This window comes from Kryptolebias marmoratus, linkage group LG9 (assembly GCF_001649575.2).
Source record: "Kryptolebias marmoratus isolate JLee-2015 linkage group LG9, ASM164957v2, whole genome shotgun sequence".
In the NCBI taxonomy this organism is placed as follows: Eukaryota; Metazoa; Chordata; class Actinopteri; order Cyprinodontiformes; family Rivulidae; genus Kryptolebias; species Kryptolebias marmoratus.
Window position 1 is genome coordinate 20,709,826 of NC_051438.1, and position 20,425 is coordinate 20,730,250.

General features: G+C 39.7%; 1 protein-coding gene across 3 annotated transcripts; it reads left to right on the top strand.

Moving 5' to 3' along the window:
* The first annotated feature begins 1,421 nt into the window (after positions 1-1,421).
* On the top strand, positions 1,422-20,060 carry inppl1b (inositol polyphosphate phosphatase-like 1b). 3 transcript variants are annotated; one of them, XM_037977419.1, is made up of 28 exons: positions 1,422-2,645; positions 2,713-2,905; positions 4,144-4,207; positions 6,965-7,103; positions 7,418-7,538; positions 8,010-8,150; positions 8,481-8,568; positions 9,100-9,177; positions 9,440-9,577; positions 9,692-9,806; positions 10,009-10,109; positions 10,184-10,286; positions 10,380-10,576; positions 11,393-11,510; positions 12,051-12,147; positions 12,233-12,371; positions 12,471-12,570; positions 12,676-12,764; positions 13,494-13,575; positions 14,004-14,093; positions 14,188-14,301; positions 14,382-14,470; positions 14,565-14,652; positions 15,081-15,233; positions 15,598-15,679; positions 16,595-17,390; positions 17,481-17,596; positions 19,616-20,060. In XM_037977419.1, exons 2-28 carry the CDS (start codon positions 2,763-2,765, stop codon positions 19,707-19,709), a joined length of 3,675 nt encoding a protein of 1,224 aa, XP_037833347.1. In that variant the 5' UTR covers positions 1,422-2,645; positions 2,713-2,762; the 3' UTR covers positions 19,710-20,060. The 3 variants fall into 3 exon arrangements, with proteins under 3 accessions (XP_037833347.1, XP_017263965.1, XP_017263966.1); XM_017408476.3 differs by having other exon boundaries at positions 1,423-2,905; XM_017408477.3 differs by lacking the exons at positions 1,422-2,645; positions 2,713-2,905 and adding an exon at positions 2,924-4,028.
* The last annotated feature ends 365 nt before the right edge of the window (positions 20,061-20,425 follow it).

Consider the following 20,425-nt stretch of genomic DNA (forward strand, 5'->3'; position numbering starts at 1 on the left):
GGGTTTCTCGATAGCTCTTTAAACAGCCTCAGTTTAGGGAAACAGAGTGTAATTCTGACCGGATTGACAAACTGAAGGCCAGACAGATTACAGCCATCACCAAAGCAGATTGCTGCTATCTTAAAACAACTGCAGTCCTTTTATAAAATTTTAAATTGTCAAGAATTTTACATTACACAGTTATACTGGCAGAAATATTATGATATTATCATAGAAAGTGCCCCTCAGACTGCACTGGGAGTACTATAGTTGTAGCTGTAGGTATAGCTAGCTAATGCTGCCACGATTTTCTCTTGCAAATATTTATAGAGTTTTATGTAAATAGCCCTGTAATGAGCAATAAAAAGGTTAACAAAATAATATTTGCATGAACTGTTATGAAACTTCTGAGACTGACGCTGTTTTAAGATGGCAGCAATCTTCTTTGGTCTTCACCCAGACCATTTTGTTAGGTTCTGTGCGCATCACTGTACTGTTAACATGTCAAAGACACAACATTGTTAACACATTGTGCTTACTGCATGTTGTGTCATCAGTCCAAAAGCACATAGCAATAGCCTTATTTTACTTAAATAAACATATATCATGTATGGTATGAAAACAGTGAATTTGTAATGAGCCTCCCACCAAGCCTGGTCAACCATTAGTTAGAGCAAAATGTTATTTTATTTATGAGCTAATACCGCTTTATACTCACCTATGTAATGTAATGCCACATTTTTTGAAGTGCTGGTTATGTTAATTATATTATTTGATGATAAAACATTAGTGTCCTTGGCTGAGGATGCCTATGTAGCACCTAGCAAAATGGCGGCACAAGTTCTGGTCTCGTTAGCAGAGTTGCGCTTCGGCTGTCCATTCCAGTGTATCAATGTATCTCCATTTCAGTGATCTGATGTATCACATTAACCATCTAATGACATTAGTTATCCCAGCAGAACAAGTTTTCACCAAGCAACAACTGTTACAATTTCAATTAATATGTTCCACTCATATATGGGATCATTTTAGGAATCCCTTCACTTTTTCTCCATGCTGTCAAATATTTTATATAGTAACAAAACTGAAGACATTCTTATTTGACCCTGTCTACTTACCTCTCAGTCATGTGATGCACAAAGCACATAGCAAACTGAAGTCATCACAGACTGAGGGTTAAGAAGATGCATCATCGGACTGGGATGGTCTTGCGTTTATTTGTTTTATGGCGTCTGTGGTTGGTGGTCGGCAAATTTCTGCTGAGTAGCGAGAGGCAGAGCAGTAAATGTGGGCCTGAGCAGCTTTCCACATGATTTTATGCTCCAGCTAATGGAGTGGGAGGGACGTAGGAGGGGTGAATGAGGAGGACAAAAATAAGAAAGTTAGGGATGATCATAACCATATGGAGAGGGTGTTTTGCTAAGAAGGAAAGACTGCGCAAGAACAGAAGGGAGTAGAGGGTGACAAAAAGAAAAATAAAAGCTTGATTTGGAGACGGGGTGAAAGTAAATGTAAACAAAAGTTGAACTGTTTGAAGGTAAAGATGTTTAAAAGTAAGAAGAGGTAGAGGATTTGCCGAATGTGATTGGACCTGTAAGTGGGAAGCAGTGTTTTTCTTTTGTGACTTGAGGAAAGAGCCAGAAAAGGATGCAGAGGCATGCAGGAAGAAGAAAATAGGCAGGGGAAGAGAGGCAGAAAGAGGAAGTAGTTTGCTCTTTCACACACTGGCGGTGTCGTTGAGCCCCTCACAAGAATTCTCCTGGCTCTGTCCTACATCTGGAATGTCGAGTCACTTCCTCTGTCTGCCTGCAAAGGGGTTGTCCCGTCTTTCTGCTCCCACCCTCCGCTCTGACAGCGACCTGAAGAAGCGCTGGAGACCACATCAGTGAAGATGAGACTCCTCTGACTGGACACAAGCATCCAGACCCCTGGAGTTAGCCTACTCCTACCTTTTCTATCTGGACTTGGACAAAAACTGAAACAACAACTGCAGTCATCAGCTGAACCTACTGGAGGGTGTTCCTATTCCCTTATATGGCAACAGAGCTGATAAATCATTTGAATTAGTCTGGTTTCTGTTGCATGTCTCTCTGGTTTTAATGCTGACTGACTCCCATCTGGTATGCTGCTGTATGTAGGACTGTGGGTGCTCGATTTGTTTGTTTTGTCATTCTTGGTTTTCCTTTTCCTGTTGTTCACATGTAGGTCTTTTGTTTTGCTACAAGAGGAGGGCTTGTGTTTGTGGTTCAGCTCGAGGCAGCGTCATTGCCTCAGGAGTGGCTGCTTCATTCAGACTCTGCAGTTTTTCCCTCTCCCTTCCTTTCTTCTCACCCATATTCAGCTGTGATAGTCTGTGTTTGTTGGATCAACACACACACGCCTGGGCGCAGCAACTCACAACCTAAAACAGAAACTGGGTCTTTTTTAAAGGAGGATATCATCAGAATGGTGGACTGGAGCTTGTGCTGAGAAATGGAGGGCACGTTGGAGTGAGATGACCTGAGAGTCGGCTGGATTTTACTTCCCTCAGTGCAACAAGAATGGGTGAACCTGAAGCAGCCAGGAAGGATCCAGGAAGTGTTAGCTGATAGGGTTTGACACTTTGATCATGATAGAAATCATCATGGGAAAGTTTTAAACACTCAGCATGTTCTGACGCCGATGACGTGAGTGACAGACCTCCAGAACAATGCTCTCTGTGCAAGTGTGACAGTAAACTTGGAATCTCTGCAGAGTTCAAAGCCTCATGTGGATTTTTCCTATCAACACATCTCTTGTTATAAATGACCATGGCTACGGCATCATGGTACCATCGTGACATCAGTCGTGTGCGAGCAGAGGACTTGTTGGCACGGGCAGGGAGGGATGGCAGCTACCTGGTAAGAGACAGTGAGTCTGTGCCAGGAGCCTATGCACTGTGCCTACTGTAAGTATGTACAAACACACACAGACACACACACACACCTACACACACACACACATTCAGTTGTCATATATGGCAGGAAGTTTACATACCTTATTAAAGTTAAGCAACAAAAGCTCTTGCAAGGTGTTATAGTTAAAAGAAAACATTTTTTTATGATAGAAGGTTGGTAGTTATTAGGAAATTGGAACCTCTGCACTCAAAATTATTTAATTTTATAAGAATTAACTAAATATTTGGTTGTAATATTTACTTTTTTGATTTTTTTTAGTCAGCCAATTGTTGAAGTTTTTGTTATTGTTCACTATGTGTCCTCAATGTGTGAGAAGCGGCGAAGACGGAGAATTTCTACCATATGAAAACCATTCCTAATTGAAAGCCTAGCCCTCCCTGAAGGAATGCATATCGCCTGCCTCCTTCCAAGCCTTTCATGAGTTTTAAACTAAAACTATCTTCTGTTGGGAAATAGCAGTTATCAGTATTTTCGTCAAACCTTCAAAATACCATGATGTGCAGTCTCATGTAATATTGTAATATTTTGCATGACCTTTTAACAGTTATAGTATGTATGGAAAATCACTGTCTGCAAAATATAAAAGGAATGACTCAAGATTTTCACACAGTACTGTATAAACTCCTAATTATCTGTCACTATTTGTAAATTTCTTTGTAAAACTGATTTGTAAATTGACTGAGCAGCTTTGCTCATCCCGTCACCTTACATCATCATCATCGTCTGCCACCAGGCTGCAAAGTAACTGTCAATCAGTTCAGCTGCTCTGCCCAGAAAAGTCTATTCCAGCAAGTCAGACCCAAACTTATGACTCTGTGTTTCCCAACTTATCTCCTTTTTTCCTCCCTGGGGCCCCTAAAAGTGGGCTGGAGCTCCAGCAACCGCACTACGCTGACTGCTCTTCGGCCCCAGCCAGATACATTCCTGAAAGCTGAGCCTGGCTGCTCACAGTGAAGTCTCTTTCCTTTCATTCTTTTCTTTGTATATCATCCTCTCTTTTTATTCAGTTTGTCATCACGGAACTTTGTTTCTGACGCTGGTGATGATCAGATTACACGTTATATTGGTAAAATAAGCCATGACGCCACTGATTTTTAAAACAGCTACCGCCTTGTAAGAGATCATGTCTATTTTTTTCAAATACATTTGTGAAGAATTTCACTTTGATTGTTTGTTGTGATATATGTAATATTTATTATAACTTATTTTTTTCTTTTGTTTTCCAAAGATTCCAACGCCATGTTCACACATATCGTATTCTTCCTGACGCAGAGGGTCTTCTGGCAGTTCAGGTGAGATAAACAGTCACAGGGCTAAACCTATAATTCAGATCTTGAATTGTGAGGAGTAGAAGACCTTGATAGTCACAGACAATAAGTTTTATGTCTCTACAGTGTTTAACGTAGGAGATATGATGAGTTAGAATGACCATCCTTTTTCAGTTTAGAAAATAATATTTTGAGTAAAACTGAATCTGTGGAAGTTTAGCTGTGCACTCTCTGCATCAAAAATCACAAGTCCTAGAGCAGTGAGACACACTGGGTAAGAGAGGACTAAAAATCCATACATTACGATGTATAATTTATATATATATATATATATACCAAAAAAAGAGTTAGTAAGAATCTACAATTCAAAAGTCAGAGAGTAACATCATCAGCTGTCAGTAGAACATTCTGTGGAAAAACCTGTAAAAATCATAAAACCTAACTGTGATTGTGTAAAAACTATAAAAGATATTAAAATGCCAGTTCAGACATGTAAAGTCCAACTTTCGGTGACCTGTTTAAACTTTGAATGATGTTTCTACTGTGAAATAAGCCTGAGTTTTAAAGCTCCAAAGAGGGCTGGGTTTTCTCACGTGTTTTGCCAAAATCCTATTGATCTTACAGATTTGCAAATGTTGAATGACCTACCGCTACCAAAAGTCATAGCACGTTAGTTCCTATTGAGCTGTACATTTTGGTGTATAAGGTTGAGCAACAAGATACGGGACTAATTTGTTTTAATCAGAATAGTAATAGCGGCGCTTCAGTGTTTGCATACGGACACCCTTAATCGTAACGGAGGTCTGAAACGTTCTCATAAACGTAGCCAGCCAGAAGCTGTGCAGAACGTACCAAGCATTGGTTTGTTCTTCCATGTTTCATGGAGAACAGGAGCATGTTTGTATTCCCCCCCCTTCCACAGACTCTGTTACGGCTGGAGTCACTTTGTTGTTTGAAAGGCATCCCTGCCATGTAGCTGCATGTTTGCAGCATGAGCTCAGCAGCACAGAGGAGAAATTGTTTTCATGTCTCAGAAATACTCAACCCACACACTAATTCACTGACCAAAGGGTGCTTATTTGTTATGCACATGCTTGGGGGTGTTTGTATTAGACATAATGAGTCTGCTGGATGTGACAAAATCTGAGCCAAAGGCAGAATCTGAAGCTCTGAGAAGGGCGAGCGGGGGGTTAAATTATCTATTTATTAGACTATAAAACCACTACACACACCCACAAAGTCTGCAACCACACAAATAAACAAAAACACTTAGTCTTAGTAGATGAGAAATATAACTTTGTTTAAACTCTGTCTGAATATTAAAGTTTAAAACCCAAAGATGAGTTTTACACAAATTGTCTGGCAGGAGTTTTCAAGCCTTTGATGTGGAAAATGTCTCTACTTTCCAATGAGGACGTTAAACTTTGTAGCTCGTTCTCTTGTTTTTCCACTGCCATCAGTAAAAACCTCCAGTCTGTGTTTTCTCCCCCCACTGGATGTGCTCCACTAACTCACTGAAGTCATGCGCTTTCCTTTTTGTTTTTCCAAGAAAGCCGAAGAGATATTTTGGGGTCACTTTTGTCTTTCGCTCTCTTGAAGCCTTTTTCTCCTTTTCATTTCTTTTTAAATTACTTTTCAAGAGATATTTGTGGTTTTAAAAAATACTATTTGAAGACTCCCTGGCAAAACAGACAGGTTGTTCAAGCCAAAAAAATGGTTTCTCTTACCACAAAATGAAAACTAAAAATTCTAAAAAGAGGGCGCAGGAAAGGGCTCGCTCTGCGTTGTGGTCTAATGTGTACCATGTTAAATTGGTACATGGAAATGTGAGCATGTAATCTTATTTTCTGATAGCAGAGTTTAAAGCTTGATTGAACTGAAGTTGCATGATTTTTTTTCATGCAAACTCTGAGAGCAGGCTTGTTTGTGTATGTGGCGTATCGAGACATTTCCTTTTCTTTCTTCTTTTGAACTTTCTGTGAATGTTGGACTATAGTGAAACATCACAGCTAAGGAAGGAGCCGCCACTGATATCACTTCTCCTCTGGGCCACAGCTTTCTAAATACCTTGGGGACTTTTTTTTTTGCTTTTTTATCGCAGCACATCATCTGCATGCATCTTTTTCTGTCATGCAAATAGACACATCTGCTTTGCTTTACCAAGCATGATTTTGAGGCAGCAACCTGTGTGAAACACCCACTAACAAATGAAAAGTTTTCAAAGTGAAAATGGGCAGTGTATTCATGATTGGAGTCCAAATGATTACAAATAACTTATAATTATACTAATCTTTAAATGGACTTATCACACGGTTGCTGTAAATTTGACATTTCTCTGCATTTTATGCACAAATCTTTAATAGAAAAACATTTTTTAAATTTTAATTAAAGCTGTAGCATTCCTTGTATGAATGCATATCACTGACTGCCTTTTATGCCAGAATTTTAGATTACGATTATTTTATGTAGTGAAATGACAAAGCTGTAGTTGTTTTAGTCAGACTTTGAAATATACATATATATATATATATATATATATATATATATGTGACAGACATGGGCAATAACATTACCACCTTTCGCTTTTGGTGGCGGGCGATAGCAATTATTCAAAATAGCCAATCAAAACGCTATATTATTGCACTTCATGCTTTATCCAGGAGGACCATCTACTGAAAGGACTTGTTTAATGTCTTTTGTATTTGTTTTGAGTATGAATAGAAGTTAATGTGTGTGCAGGGCCTTAAATAAATGTTATTGTCATGTCTGTGTGCTCCACAGACGACACAGGGGGTTCAGGTGAACTGTTTCCGGACCCTTGAGGATTTGGTGTTTGGGTACCAGCAACCACACAAAGGCCTGGTCACCCCTCTCCTCTACCCTGTTCCCCCTGACACAGACACAGGGGACGAGAGCTCAGGTAGGCCAACAGCTGGCAATGCACAGCAAAAGTCCTAAATTATCCCTAATGTCTTTATATTTTCCTTCCCATCAGCCCTTTGTCATTTAGTCTGCTTTTTTTTTTACTGACTTCCTGTTTGGACTTTGTTTCTGGCCCTATAGAATTATTGATCAAGACCACTGTAGTGGTTTAAAACTTCTGCACAGGACTTTATAATTTTTGCAGATTCTAAAATATTATATCACATGAACACTGTGAATTTTGCCCTTCCAAAATTATATTTAAATCATTTGTTGCTGGTTCCTAATGCCTAATGTTTTTTGCATGCACAGATGATGAGAAGCCCTCTCCCACTGCAGCCTCTATCAACACCGTGTCTTTCACCGGACCACCAGCAAAACCAGCCCCCCATGCCATTTTCCTGGAGAAGCTGCAGGAGTTGAATACATCCAAGTACCATTATTTGTCTATTTTTTGTCTTATTTTTTAAATAAAAAATAAGACTTGTTGAATCCTTTCTTAAAATAGTCAAAAGTAATGACCTTTTTAGAGTTTGCATAGCTGCATATTTACCTTTAACTTGTATGCATTCTACCTGAGGTCTAAATTTTTTAAAGCATCAATTTTTGCATGAAACCTTTTTTGTTTTACAGTGATACCCCATTACATTTTTACCTGATATAAATTTATACACTTATGCACCTGTTTGCAATCAAGCATAGCAGCTGCTTATGAAACACTGTCCCCCGTGACTGTTTGTGTCCTATTAATAAACAGCGTCGCAGTCTGCTTTGACTTTCATTTTGTATTTTCCTGTGAAACGACGTATGAAACTGATTCAAACCCAAGAAGCAAAATTACCAAAGTAAATGCTCACGTTTTCACCGTTATATTCTAAAGTTTGTCTGTTTTGTTTGTTCAAAGTGCTGCAGGTGAGGTGATCAGCCTGCTCAACGACTACCTCTTCAGTGAGCTGCCTCTCGACATAGAAAATGTGCACAAAGGGGCAACAACTTTAAAGCACCTGAAGCGCACTCTGGCTGCTGCGTGCCAAGGCCTCAACAGGTCAGCTTAACTCTTAATGTTTTACAACCAACAGTGGCACTACTATTTTTAGACACTACTGAATCTTGTCACTATCTGCTCATACAGTGTAATTTACCAGCATGGGTTATTTACAGTCAAGGTCATGGGAACCGGGGTGATGAGGGTCATGAAATAACACGTTCATTCATGACAAGAAATAACAAGTGTCAAAAATGCAAAACATGTAAACAGGGACCCCTACGTAAAACTAATTCCCATGGCCGTGCTCACGGTTGGTTTGTACTTTCAATAGCGACTTCAAATAAATGTCACATATTAATTTGTAACAAGCATTTGTTGGTTCCACAGTGAGATTGATCTCACTCTTGTGAGTCTGGAAACTTTGGCCAAAGTCTTCGACCATCCGAGCTGCCCTTTAACACCCACCAAGGCACAGGTATATCACAAACATTGAATAAAATTATAACGACTTGCTGTGTTTTGAAAATGGTAACCCAGTACCTTTCAAGGGATAGTTCAAATCTTTTTGAAGTGGGGCTTGTGGGAAAGTTTTGAACAAATATTATCTTACCTGTTGGTGTTAGGGTCAAAGCTTTCATAGCAGTAAACGTATATTCAATCTTTTAAACATTTACATTGCATTCACTTCTGCATTACATGCTATTTCTGCAGGAAGTATACCGCAGACTTCACCTGAAGTGCTACAGCTAGCTACTGCTGATACCAATAACCAAACGATTTTCTGCAAACATTTGTGGAAAGGTTTATAAAATCGAGTTTGCATGCATTGCAATAAAACTTTTGAGATTGAAGTTGTTTTTTTTAAATGGCAGCAATCCACTTTGGTTTTGGTGACTTTGGTCACATTGGTCACTTTGGTCTGACTTATTGGTTGAAAAGATAAAGGTGTTTTTCTTATATAACCATACACACAGCTTCTGTTTTTGCCTTGTGTTTTCCGATCAAGTGTCCAGAGATGGAGATTAACAGCTTGTTGTGTAAGATCTCAGCTTTGGTCAGCCTCCTTTCTTCCCTGGAGAAAAAGGTGCGTTCACACTGATGATCGGATTATTTACAACACTGCAGAAATCACATATTCAAGGGGCGCTTTTCTCAGTCAGCATTCTCATTTTTCCAGCAGTGCAGTTTTCACATTACTATCAGAGCACAGATGAATGCCATAGATGTATCTTTAGTGGTTGTGATAGGTTTTTGATTGACATTAAGACAAATAGGAAAAGCCCATCTTATTTGTAATGTGCAACTATTCTGTGAGCGTAACACAACAGTATTCTCTTCCCATGAAGGTATTAAAGGCATTACAAGATGCTGTGACTAATCACAATCTGGCAGTGCAGCCTAGCCCAGCTCCTCCTGAACCAACACCTGCCGTTGTAGCACCTGTGAAAATCCACACCAGACAGCTGCCTGTGCACTCCTTTCAGGTAAACCAGACTTGAAAATGCACTCATCTCGCAGCTTTTCTTTACTTCTTAAAAGAAAACTGACAACGCGCTGTAAATCAGCTGATCTTTGACATGCTGGGCTTCCATCTGCAGGTGAAGATGGTGAGGTACGGCAGACAAACTGTATCTGTGGATGTGGACGCAGGAGTGCTGCTTTTTGACAGGAAGCCCGGCCTGTTCGGCACAGAAAGAGTCTCACATGACAGGAGTAAGACAATATTTAAAGCCTGTAACATTTCTCATGCTTGCATTTACTTTATACATTGCTGTTACATTTGTTGCCATTATGTGTGTATATTCGTTTCTTGAACACTGGGGGTGGATTTGTGCTTAAAATTTTTCATGAATAACCGCTAAGTTGATCGGCAGCAGGTATTCAAATGTCAACAGTAATTTTTCGCATACATCAGTCCTCCAGATTGTCAAATTCCAAAACAGCCCGGCAAAGATACGGATGGTGGTTGACAGCCACCACAACACTCCACGGGAGATGACATTTGAGAGTGCACGGGTAAGATAAGATCATAAGAGGCATATTTAGGTGGAATTCATCGTTTCCCAGTGACTTATCTTTATCTTCTATAGAAACGTGAATCCTTCTGCCGTCTCCTCCTGCTGATGAAGAGCACACACGCTCAGCTGGAGCAGCCTGATCTGGTCTCTGTGTTTGTTGGCACCTGGAATATGGGTGAGCATTTGTTTGTTGGCAGAAACGTCTTTCAGGTTAGCGTTTAAGGAATATTGTGACTGACTGTTTTATTGCCTCATGTTGTGTTTGCAGGTGGTTCCCCTCCTCCTCGAAGCTTGCAGTCATGGGTGACCTGTTGTGGTTTGGGACACACCCCCGACGAGTCGACTTCTTTACTTCCTCACGACATCTATGCCTTGGGGACGCAGGAAAACCCTCAGGGGGAAAAGGAGTGGACGGAGCAGATTAAAGCAACTCTACGCAGCTACACTCATGTTGACTTCAAACTAGTAATTATTGTTTAATCGTCTCCCCTTCAGCTTTGTCTGGGGCTTTTTAGATTTGAAAGGGCCACTTATCAATATTTCACAAATGCCTGATTAAAGGTTAGTGAGATTAGTGAAAAATCAGGCATTGTGCAGCTTTTGAGAGTGAATAACAAACTGATCAAAGGTTCAACAATTAGATTTTCATTCTTTGTTTTTTTATAGTCTGTGGAATTTAAATCAAATCAGATTTTTACACATTTCACATTTTCTTGCAAGCAGATAACCAATTAACTATTGTACTAACAACAAAACGTGTATGCAGATTTGATGTTTTTCATTTGATGAATATACAGATTAAAACAGTTTAAACTACTGACAAAAAGCCCAAAGTGATGCCACAGTTTATCTGCAGCATTTTGGCACTTTTCATCAAACCCAAAAGGGAAAATGACGAACATTGATTGAGGATAAATTTACTCAAAATACTTAATTAGTCCTTAAAATAATGAATTGTCAAATTTAAGAATTACCCAAAGAAAAGGTACTTTTCTAAAATAATAATAAAATAAATACAGTTATTATTGTTACTAATTTCCTAATTTCTTGTGGTTTGAAGCATTTAAAAACACATAAATGCTCAAGAACAGAGCACACATTTTGCTCATGGAAGAAAAATACTATGTGTTATGATTAAAATTTTATTTGACAACTTATCTAAATGCATTTAATTATACAGCCTTGGACACTGATCAGATCTATTGAGAGATTAATACTTTTGTGTAACCTGATCTGTGTGGGAAGCAATAATTTGTTGTAATGCGCCCCAACGTCCTGCAGGTGGCAGTGCAGTCCCTCTGGAACATGAGGCTGGCTGTGTTTGTGAAGCCTGAGCATGAGAGCCGGATCAGTCATGTGAACACAGCCAATGTGAAGACTGGCTTGGGAAACACATTGGGTAGGCTTTGTTTGTGTGGTCTCATCATCACAGCTAAACACAAATCATGTTGAAATTAAACACAGCAAGCATTCTTTGAAGGATTACATATCGTCTGATGTCTTGGTTGCCATGTAATTTGTTAGTGCTCAAATTATGTGTTGGATATGTCTCTCAGCTACTACCACACCGAATTTTAGCTCAGTATTTATAAAACTGACTGAGTTATAGCCATTCTTTGTATTTTCTAAGTTTGAATTGCTTGACGGCCATCTTTTATTGAGTTGACTCCAACAGTTAATAAGTTGTAGAAATACATCTAATGATTACTTTCTGGGAGTTTTACTAAAAATCCCTCCAGTGGTTCATGAGATATTTTGCTTACAGACAGAGAGACAAACATACACAGACAATAACAGTACATGATCATTATTTCATGGCAGCGGGCGATAAAAAAATACATTCTCCTTCAGCACCCCAACATATAACAGCATGTTTAATACAAACTGTTTTTATTAACCTGAAATTTGAGTTTGACTATTTTTTTTTTTGTAATTTCAGGAAATAAGGGAGCTGTTGGCGTCTCCTTCCTCTTTAATGGAACATCTTTTGGGTTTGTGAATTGTCACCTGACCTCCGGAAGTGACAAAGTACTAAGGTGCATTGTGTGTTTGTGTGTGAGAAAGCTTTGTGTTCTCCTGTGTCATTTTTATTCTGTCAAACAAAAACCCGTCACTGTCCAGGAGGAACCAGAGCTTTGGGGACATCCTCCGACTTCTTTCTCTGGGGGACAAACAGCTTCACGGCTTTGATATCAGCCTGCGCTTCACCCATCTCTTCTGGTGTGGAGACCTCAACTACAGGCTTGACTTGGACGTCCAGGTCTGTGTTGTTCTAATTATCACCTGCAGACAAAAGCAAAAGGGGCGATAATGTTTTTGCCTGTGCCACGTACTCATGTCTATTACATGCATCATCCAGGACATCCTGAAACACGTGTCCAAAAGAGAGTTTGAGGAGCTCATGTGTGCAGACCAGTTAACTCAAGAAAGACACAAGAGGAAGGCCTTTTTCAATTTTAGTGAGTCTTATTATCTAAATAGATAATAAGTAAAGAGATAGTTTAATTCAGTTCTGCATTAGTTCCTTTCACTTATGCTTCTTTACTCTGTTTGTCATGGTTAAGAGGAAGAGAAGATTGCATTTCCGCCGACGTATCGGTATGAAAGAGGCTCCAGAGACTGCTACCTGTGGCAGAAATACAAGACGTCCGGGGTGAGTCTTGGTTTGTTACACAAAAAAACACACGACAAACAGGACAAAGTATCAAACAGTTCAGCAGCTGAAGGACAGAGAATACATGCCAGCTGCCAAACATTTCTGAAATCATTTACGATGAGCTTTGCAGCAATTAAGATTGACACAAGTGGGATTACAAGCCATTAAATTAGGTTATTCAGTCCAAAATCTAACACCCATCTCTTTAAAGTAGTTGTTTGTGTTGCTTTCCACCCTGAGCAGTTAAATTCCAAAATCTGTATATTTTCAACTTGTAAGAATTTGGGATCTTAGGGCAGGATTAGCCACGAAATGATGCCCACCCGGAGCAGATAAGCTTTAAAAGCTTAATCAAATACCAAACAGTGGCAGCCAACAAGTGCTGAGCTTGATCCTCCTTCTGATCAGTAATCCAGAGCCCAGACCATTAGGACACCGCTGCTCTATTCCAAGTGCACACTTCTTAAGATAATTTCTTTGTAACTTAATCCTATTTCTGGAATCTGTGGGGATAAATGTCTTTGACAACAGCCGCTTTGGCGACTAAAAATAGCAGGCTAAGAATGAATCTCCTGTCTAAAACAGGAGTGTCTGGCACAACAGGAATGAGCTCAGCCCGCTGTGTGTGTGTGTGTGTACGTTTTTACAAGTGTGCTTATTTTAAGTCCAGATGGAGAAATGCACAACGTTTCACTGTTTATGTAAAGCCGAATTCTTCCTCTAAAGGTACGAATTAATGTGCCGTCGTGGTGCGACCGGATTCTGTGGAAGTCCTACCCGGAGACGCACCTCATCTGCACCGCATATGGTGAGAGCTGGAGAACGTCTTGGAAAAATAAATATTTGGAACAGCTGAGAAAGAAACCGTTACGAGAAATAAAACTTTAAATGTTAATGTGGTTATACATCGTCATGAAGCGTGAGTCAATTAGAGGTGGTAAAACCTGTTTACTCATGCACAATGAGAACCTATAGGCCTATACTGGCGGGTGGTTTGTTTCCTCCAAACATTTGTTTCTGACTAACCTGAGCAAACTAAAAAGCCTTCAGAGAAGCTGTCTGACTATTTCTTTCCTCCTAAAACGTATTTTTCATGTTGAAAATAACAGTCCTGGGCCTTACCATGCTGTCCAGGCACAAAATATTTAAGACAATTAGATTTGGAGGAGTAGAAATATGAGTAATAAAGTCATAAATAATAGTGATAAAGTAATATAACAGTTTGTTTTTGACTAGGTTGCACAGATGACATTTTCACAAGCGATCACTCGCCTGTTTTTGCCACCTTCCAAGTGGGAGTGACGTCCCAGTGCAGCCCTAAAACAGGTACGTTTATTATGTCTGAACACAAATAACTGGAATAATGATGGATTGTTTTGTGTTTGTTAAATGAACAGGACTGTCTTTTTAATTCAAACAGATTTAAATTTCAGTGTGGAGAAGGCCTGGATTGAGCTCGAAGGCATTGACGCCATTGTGAAAACGGCAAGCAAGGCGAAGTTCTTCATTGAGTTTCATTCCTCCTGCCTTGAAGGTAAAGGCGACGCATCAACGGGAGATTGCACGGAGTGCTGAAACTCAGTTGGAGACATGAAATATCGGCTTTGTCTGCAGAGACGCAGCGTTCCAGTGAGAACAGTTCGCAGAGCTGTGACGTTCCAGGGTTCCTGAAACTGGGCTGGTCCTCCAAGCAGCTCCCCAAGGTCAGGGCTGAACCTGTTTGAGAATAGTTAAAAACATTATGTTACTGCTCTGTTTTGTGTTGACTTTAGTTGTGCTTTTTTTCCCCTGTTAAAGCTCTTTCCAGTTTCATCTGACATGGAGTATCTTCAGGACCAACACCTGCTCATGTCTGTAAAGTCATGTGATGGATTTGAGTCATACGGTTAGCTGTAACTTCTTTTATAAAATTTTACCTTTAACATTTGGCAAAATTTTACTGAGACTAGTTATCACTGCCGTTAAAATACACACATCCACCCACAAAAAACCTATCAAACTTTATTTATAAAAGACCTGTTTTTACACTAGAGTTCTACACAAATCACTTTACACCATTTAAAGTGCTTTTTATGTCATTTTATTTCAATTTCATTTGTTTTAGAATTTGCTTATAGCTAAAGGTTTCTCAGTTATTATGTCCATGCAGAATGAACAACGCTCTTTTTTTTTCAAAATATGTACAGATTACTGTAATTTGAATGAATTTCTGTTGATTAGTTAGGGTTATACATCATTTATTTAAAATTGGTTTGAGCTACTTTCACATTCATGGCAATAATAATAATAATAATAATAATAATAATTCCTTAGGTGAATGTTGCGTGGCTCTGCACTCACTGACTGGGGTGTCACAGAAATTCGAGACATTTTTGAATCACCGAGGTGAGGAGATGGGCTCCATACGAGGACGGGTCAGAGTCCATGTGCCCAAAGACAGGCGGGCAACACGGCAGAAGATCTATGGTGGGTCATCCAAAAATATTCTTTCCTGAGTTGCTGCCTTGCTTGCACTATCACTTCCCGCTAACTTTCCATCTTTCACTGCATCCTTCAACTCTGCTGCAACTCTCACAGTGCTTCCTCTATTTGGTTACTCAATGATCCCTGGCTTGGCTTTGCACCCTTGCTGGTATTTATTGACCGCTTCCTCTTTTGGCTCATGATCCTGACCAGATGCATCTTGAGACACTGAAACAGGACATTTGGGTAATATGCCACCAGGTCAGGCATGGCACAGGCTTTTGGCCTGCATGCAACACACAGACTTTCAACAAGTTTTGCTCTGTACAAAATTAGATTTTCATTTCCTATAATGTCTCTTTTGCAGACGTGTTCTGTTTTGAGAAGGATGATAAAGGTCCTGGAAGGGCACATCTGTTTCCTGCAACAACACGAATTCCAGTGACTAGGTAAGGATCACTTAATGTTTTTGACTAGTTGTGAATTGCAGTAAAAATGCTCAAGTTCTCAAAGAGTTATTGAAAATTTCACTTTCTTCCCAGAAATATCAGACACTCTTTTTTCTTGCAGCTGTATTTTCATTTAGAGGTGACTGGAACTGAGGCAGACTTTCTTGTTCACCTGCCTCAGTTGACCTTCAGAGGCATGCAGAAGCACACAGTCAGGACAAAGTGGTTGAGAACTCTAATCAGATACGGTTCCCCCTGCGTCTCTGTAAATAATGACTTATCTATTAACAGAATTGTTTAGAGGGGCAAATATTTCTCATTAAAAAAACAAAAAAACATTATTTTAAAAATTAAATGTGCTAATAATATCATAATACAGAGGAATAAACACAGTTAAGGAGTTGTTGGTAAATTATTTTTGTCCTGTGTTTTAGAGGGGGAACTGATTATTTCAGACGGCTGAAATATTTGGTTCCCCCCTTGTAACTTTTGCAAAAAAAGAACAAATGTCTCCAAATTCACAGGACTTGTTGTCCATGATGAGAGGAATAAACACAGTTAAAGCCAATTGGATTGAATTTAAAAAGTACTTTGGACCCCAGTTCAAAAACAACAGACCCAGAACTGAAATCTTGAAGTGTTTAAGTTCTACTTTAGTTGCTCTTGGTTGAGAAACACCTGACGGGGACGGCCTGCTTTGGGACCCTGTCAGGTTTGGATAGGACTCAGTCCCTGTGCTGTGCCTCCCAGCTTTAGTCTAGTTACAATACTTTAGTTTTCTGCAATTTTAGGTTTACTGATGTTAAACTTACCAATTATTGAGGAAGACGTTTCATACTGATATTTGAAATAAATTTTAGTACCTTTTGTATGTTGTTGAGCTGATAAAATTTGAGACTTGCATACTCGTTTCAGGCCATATGGAGTCCCTGTAAAACCTACTCCGAGCAGCTACACCAACCCTGCCTACTTCATCTTTGAAGGTGTATCAGTCCCACCCAGGGTGGAGGAGCCTCCTCCTCAGCGGAGGGACCCTCAGGTCATTTGGTCTGGTAAGGAGGCCCTGCAGCTCCCGAAAGTCTCAGCCCGTTCGGGGTTTGACAGGAGAAGTTGTTACAGATCAGACTTTACAGAAATTGAAATTCCGGCCATCCTGTCCCAGTGCTCTCCAGCCACTGACTTCCATGCGCCCCAAAGCAACTCATCTTATCAGCTTTTTCCAGTTCAAAGCCCATCTCCAGTGCCCCCACCTTCAAGAGATGCCAACATGCAGTGCCAGGAGCAGACGTCACAGCTCCGAAACAAATACCAAGGAAAAACTATTGTTCAGGACTCCATGCAGCCTGAAAGCAACATAAGGAACCTGTACATGAATCACTCTGCAATCATGAAGGAAAAAGCTAGAAGAGATAAACTCCAGCTTCTTCCAGCAAGGACAAACGAAATCCAAACAGCAAAGATGCCGTCAGCTCTGCCTTATACTCCCACTCACCTGGAACGCTGTCAGACCACTACTTCCTGGATCATCAATAAACCCCCTCCGGGGCCAACTGGAGACAACTCCCTCACCGCTTTGCAGATTGCCAAGTCTCTCAGTGAGGTGGACTTTTTCCCATCAGAGGCGAAAAGCCAGCCTACAGTCAGGCACAGGGCAAGTTGTAGAAATGGTCCTTCCAAGCATGGAGACAGAGGCTACAGCTGGGAGAAAGAGGTATGACCTCATTTACAAAGATGGGTGTGAAAAGATACTACTGATGTTTTTTTTTTTTTTACTTTAAATGTCTGTTTTGTCTCAACGCAGGTGTCCGTCCTCAAAGGTGCACCAGAAACTGTGCAGGAGCTTCTTAGTACTCTGGGTCTTCAGAAATACACCTTGGGCCTTAGCCTCAGCGGCTGGGATGATCTGGATTATTTCAGGTAAATGAATTTGAACTCGTAAAAAACGTAACAATTATTCATAAGAATAAAGCCACTATTGCTACGTCACGGACACAGGCTTTCTTTTTTCAAATACAGTCTCATCTCTTGTGGTTCTAGATCAATTTGTTTAATCCTAAAATAAAATATATACATATGTATATAGATAATGAGGAGGAAAAGAGTGCCTGGCAGTGAAAAGGTTAATCTTTCACTCATTTCTCTACAGCTTTCAGAAAATAACAACATTCAGGTTATACAGGAGCAGTAGCCTACAGCACCTCTGTGTGAGGCGTCAGAACAGACTTGGTGGTTTTTACTAAGAACCCTTTGGTTTTTACTATAGGGGCCACTGAAAATTATAGCTTGTTTGTTTGAAGGGAAATCGTGTGAAATGTTTACGAGCAGTAACAACAGTGTTTTCAATGAAGAGAATCAGGGAGAAATGATCACACGAGCGTGTTTTGGTACTTTTACATCGCGTCACTTTTGCATGAGTCACTTTTATGTCTTGTAATTACTTCTTCCCCCGAATTTCGTTTGTATTGCTACTCGTCGCTGCTAAATATATCTTACTCATTACTCGAGTCTGTCAGGAGTTGTTCCAGCTCCAAAACCAATGTTTTACTGCCTGTAGTTAAGCTTTTGGAAATAGGCCTGCAGGGAACTCAGAGACACAGTTGTTTTCAGCATGCAACAACAAAGTGAGAACCACTGCCTGATACATTAGTGACAAGATTTGCATTCAGTCAATCTGCTGTTCAAGATTTAAGTATAGCTCTTTTTTAATTATAGTGATATGATCTTGAACAGGCTCTGTTTTTGTAGCTGTTGTAGCTTGACTGCTTTGTGGGAAATTTTCCCAGATGCTCTTCAAACGGAGTTGGCATCGATTGCTGCAAACTGCAGCTTAAATACAAACTTAGTGATAACCACTTTATACAACCTCACTTAAAAAAAAACAAGCAAACAAACAGCTGTCTTCTTAATACAGACTCATTTGTAGTGGTACGTGTTACACATTTGCCCACTGACTGTAGATACATCTCATTCTTATATTATTCTCAGTATCTATTTGATTATATCATTAGTGGTAATGATTATCAGTTGCAAACATAAATAATTCAACCCCTCCAAAAACAATAAAAGCATTACTTGGAAGCTTAAATGATAAAAACTACAACGGTGTATAAAAAAAACAATTTTTTACTTTGTTAACAGGTTTTCTTACGGCCCACTACCCACTTCAGTAATGTTTTTTTAACGCCCAAGCTTAATTTAAATTTAAATTATAAAGGAATTTCTTTTAGTTTTCTACAGATTTCTGCAGTACCTTTCAGAGCTCAAACGTTAATAATTAGGGTAATAATTCACATTTTCCTCCTTGCTCTTTCAGTTAGGGCTGGTCGGTTACTAAATCACCCAGGTTAATGATTCGAATCCTCTCACTGAATCAGGACTCACAGGTCTGAGGTCTCAGTTAACACGGATCCTCTGTGTCCTCTGGCAGGCTGCCGTCAAGTCTGCGAGTTAGCGGACCTGTTTTTGTTTTTTGTGTGGCCTTTTCATGTTGGGTTATATTAAAAAATATAGTTTTGTGTTTGGTTTTCACCTTAGGGCTGCCATACCTTTGCCTTGAAGTTTGAGAAAGCTGTTTTTAAATTTATGAATAACTTAGACAAAACAGGCTTAATGTCCCTTTGGATGAAGTTTAGTTCACATAGGTTACAAGCTTTTACAGTGAAAAGGTGATGATAGGAAGAACCTTTCATGGTCGGTTAAAAAGAGGAATATTGATGGTAAGGAAAACATGCCAGGTTTGTACAAGTCGTCATGTTTTATGTCTGATTTTCGATATGTCTATTACTTAATTTAGGTGAAATATAAATGAAAAGTGATATTTTTTTTCCTGGGGGTTTTATAAACTCTGATGTCACTTTTTCCAGTGAGCATTATTTTTTCTGTGAATCAAGTTTGAACTGTTGATCAAGGGCTGTTCACCTCCTCTGCCTCCTACAGTGGCATCACCGAGGAGGATCTGTGTGCAGCGGGAGTAACAAACCCGTCACACCGGCGCAGGATCCTGGAGAACCTGCCCAGGAACTGGACCTGACAGGGACACGATGGTGCGACGTTTGCTCACAACCAGAACTGGAAAAAAACCGAAGGAAGGACATTCTGACGGTCCGGCACATCTGCCAAAAAAACTGCCTTTTTTTTTTCATGTACTGGATTTATACTGTAACAGTTCATCTGTGCCAACACAGAGAGGAAGAACATAATATATGAAGTACTTATTGCACATTAAACGTTCTTCATCTAACAACTTTAAAACTGATGAATGGAGGGAAACTGTTGCTGTGTGTCTTCGTTTTGTGATAATATTTTGATATTTTGGCTTCATTTATTTTTGTTTTTAATGATTCATAAATTGCTATAAAAACAGTCTCTATTTTCCAGTGTTCATCAGTGTTTCCCATCCACTCTGTGTTTCCTTTACGTATCAATATTGAGCCAAATCCTATAAAACCCATATAAACCTAGAGCGTAAAATTCAATCACATCTACCAATACCAATTGTACAGCATTTTATTAACTGTCTCAAACTGTTTCTGTCATGTCCTCTAATCAGTAGCTGTGTTCACGGCACATGTTTTGCACAAGGTTTGTAAAACAGAAAAGGCAGCACTTGACTGTTACCGAGCAATCACAAGTGTCATCTCATGCTCATGGGCAATAAAAAAAGAATGATATCTCTTCTTTATGGTGCTCTCTTCCACGCCAATCTACAAACCTGGTGGTTTAGTGCTGCCCAGATGGTGTGAGAAG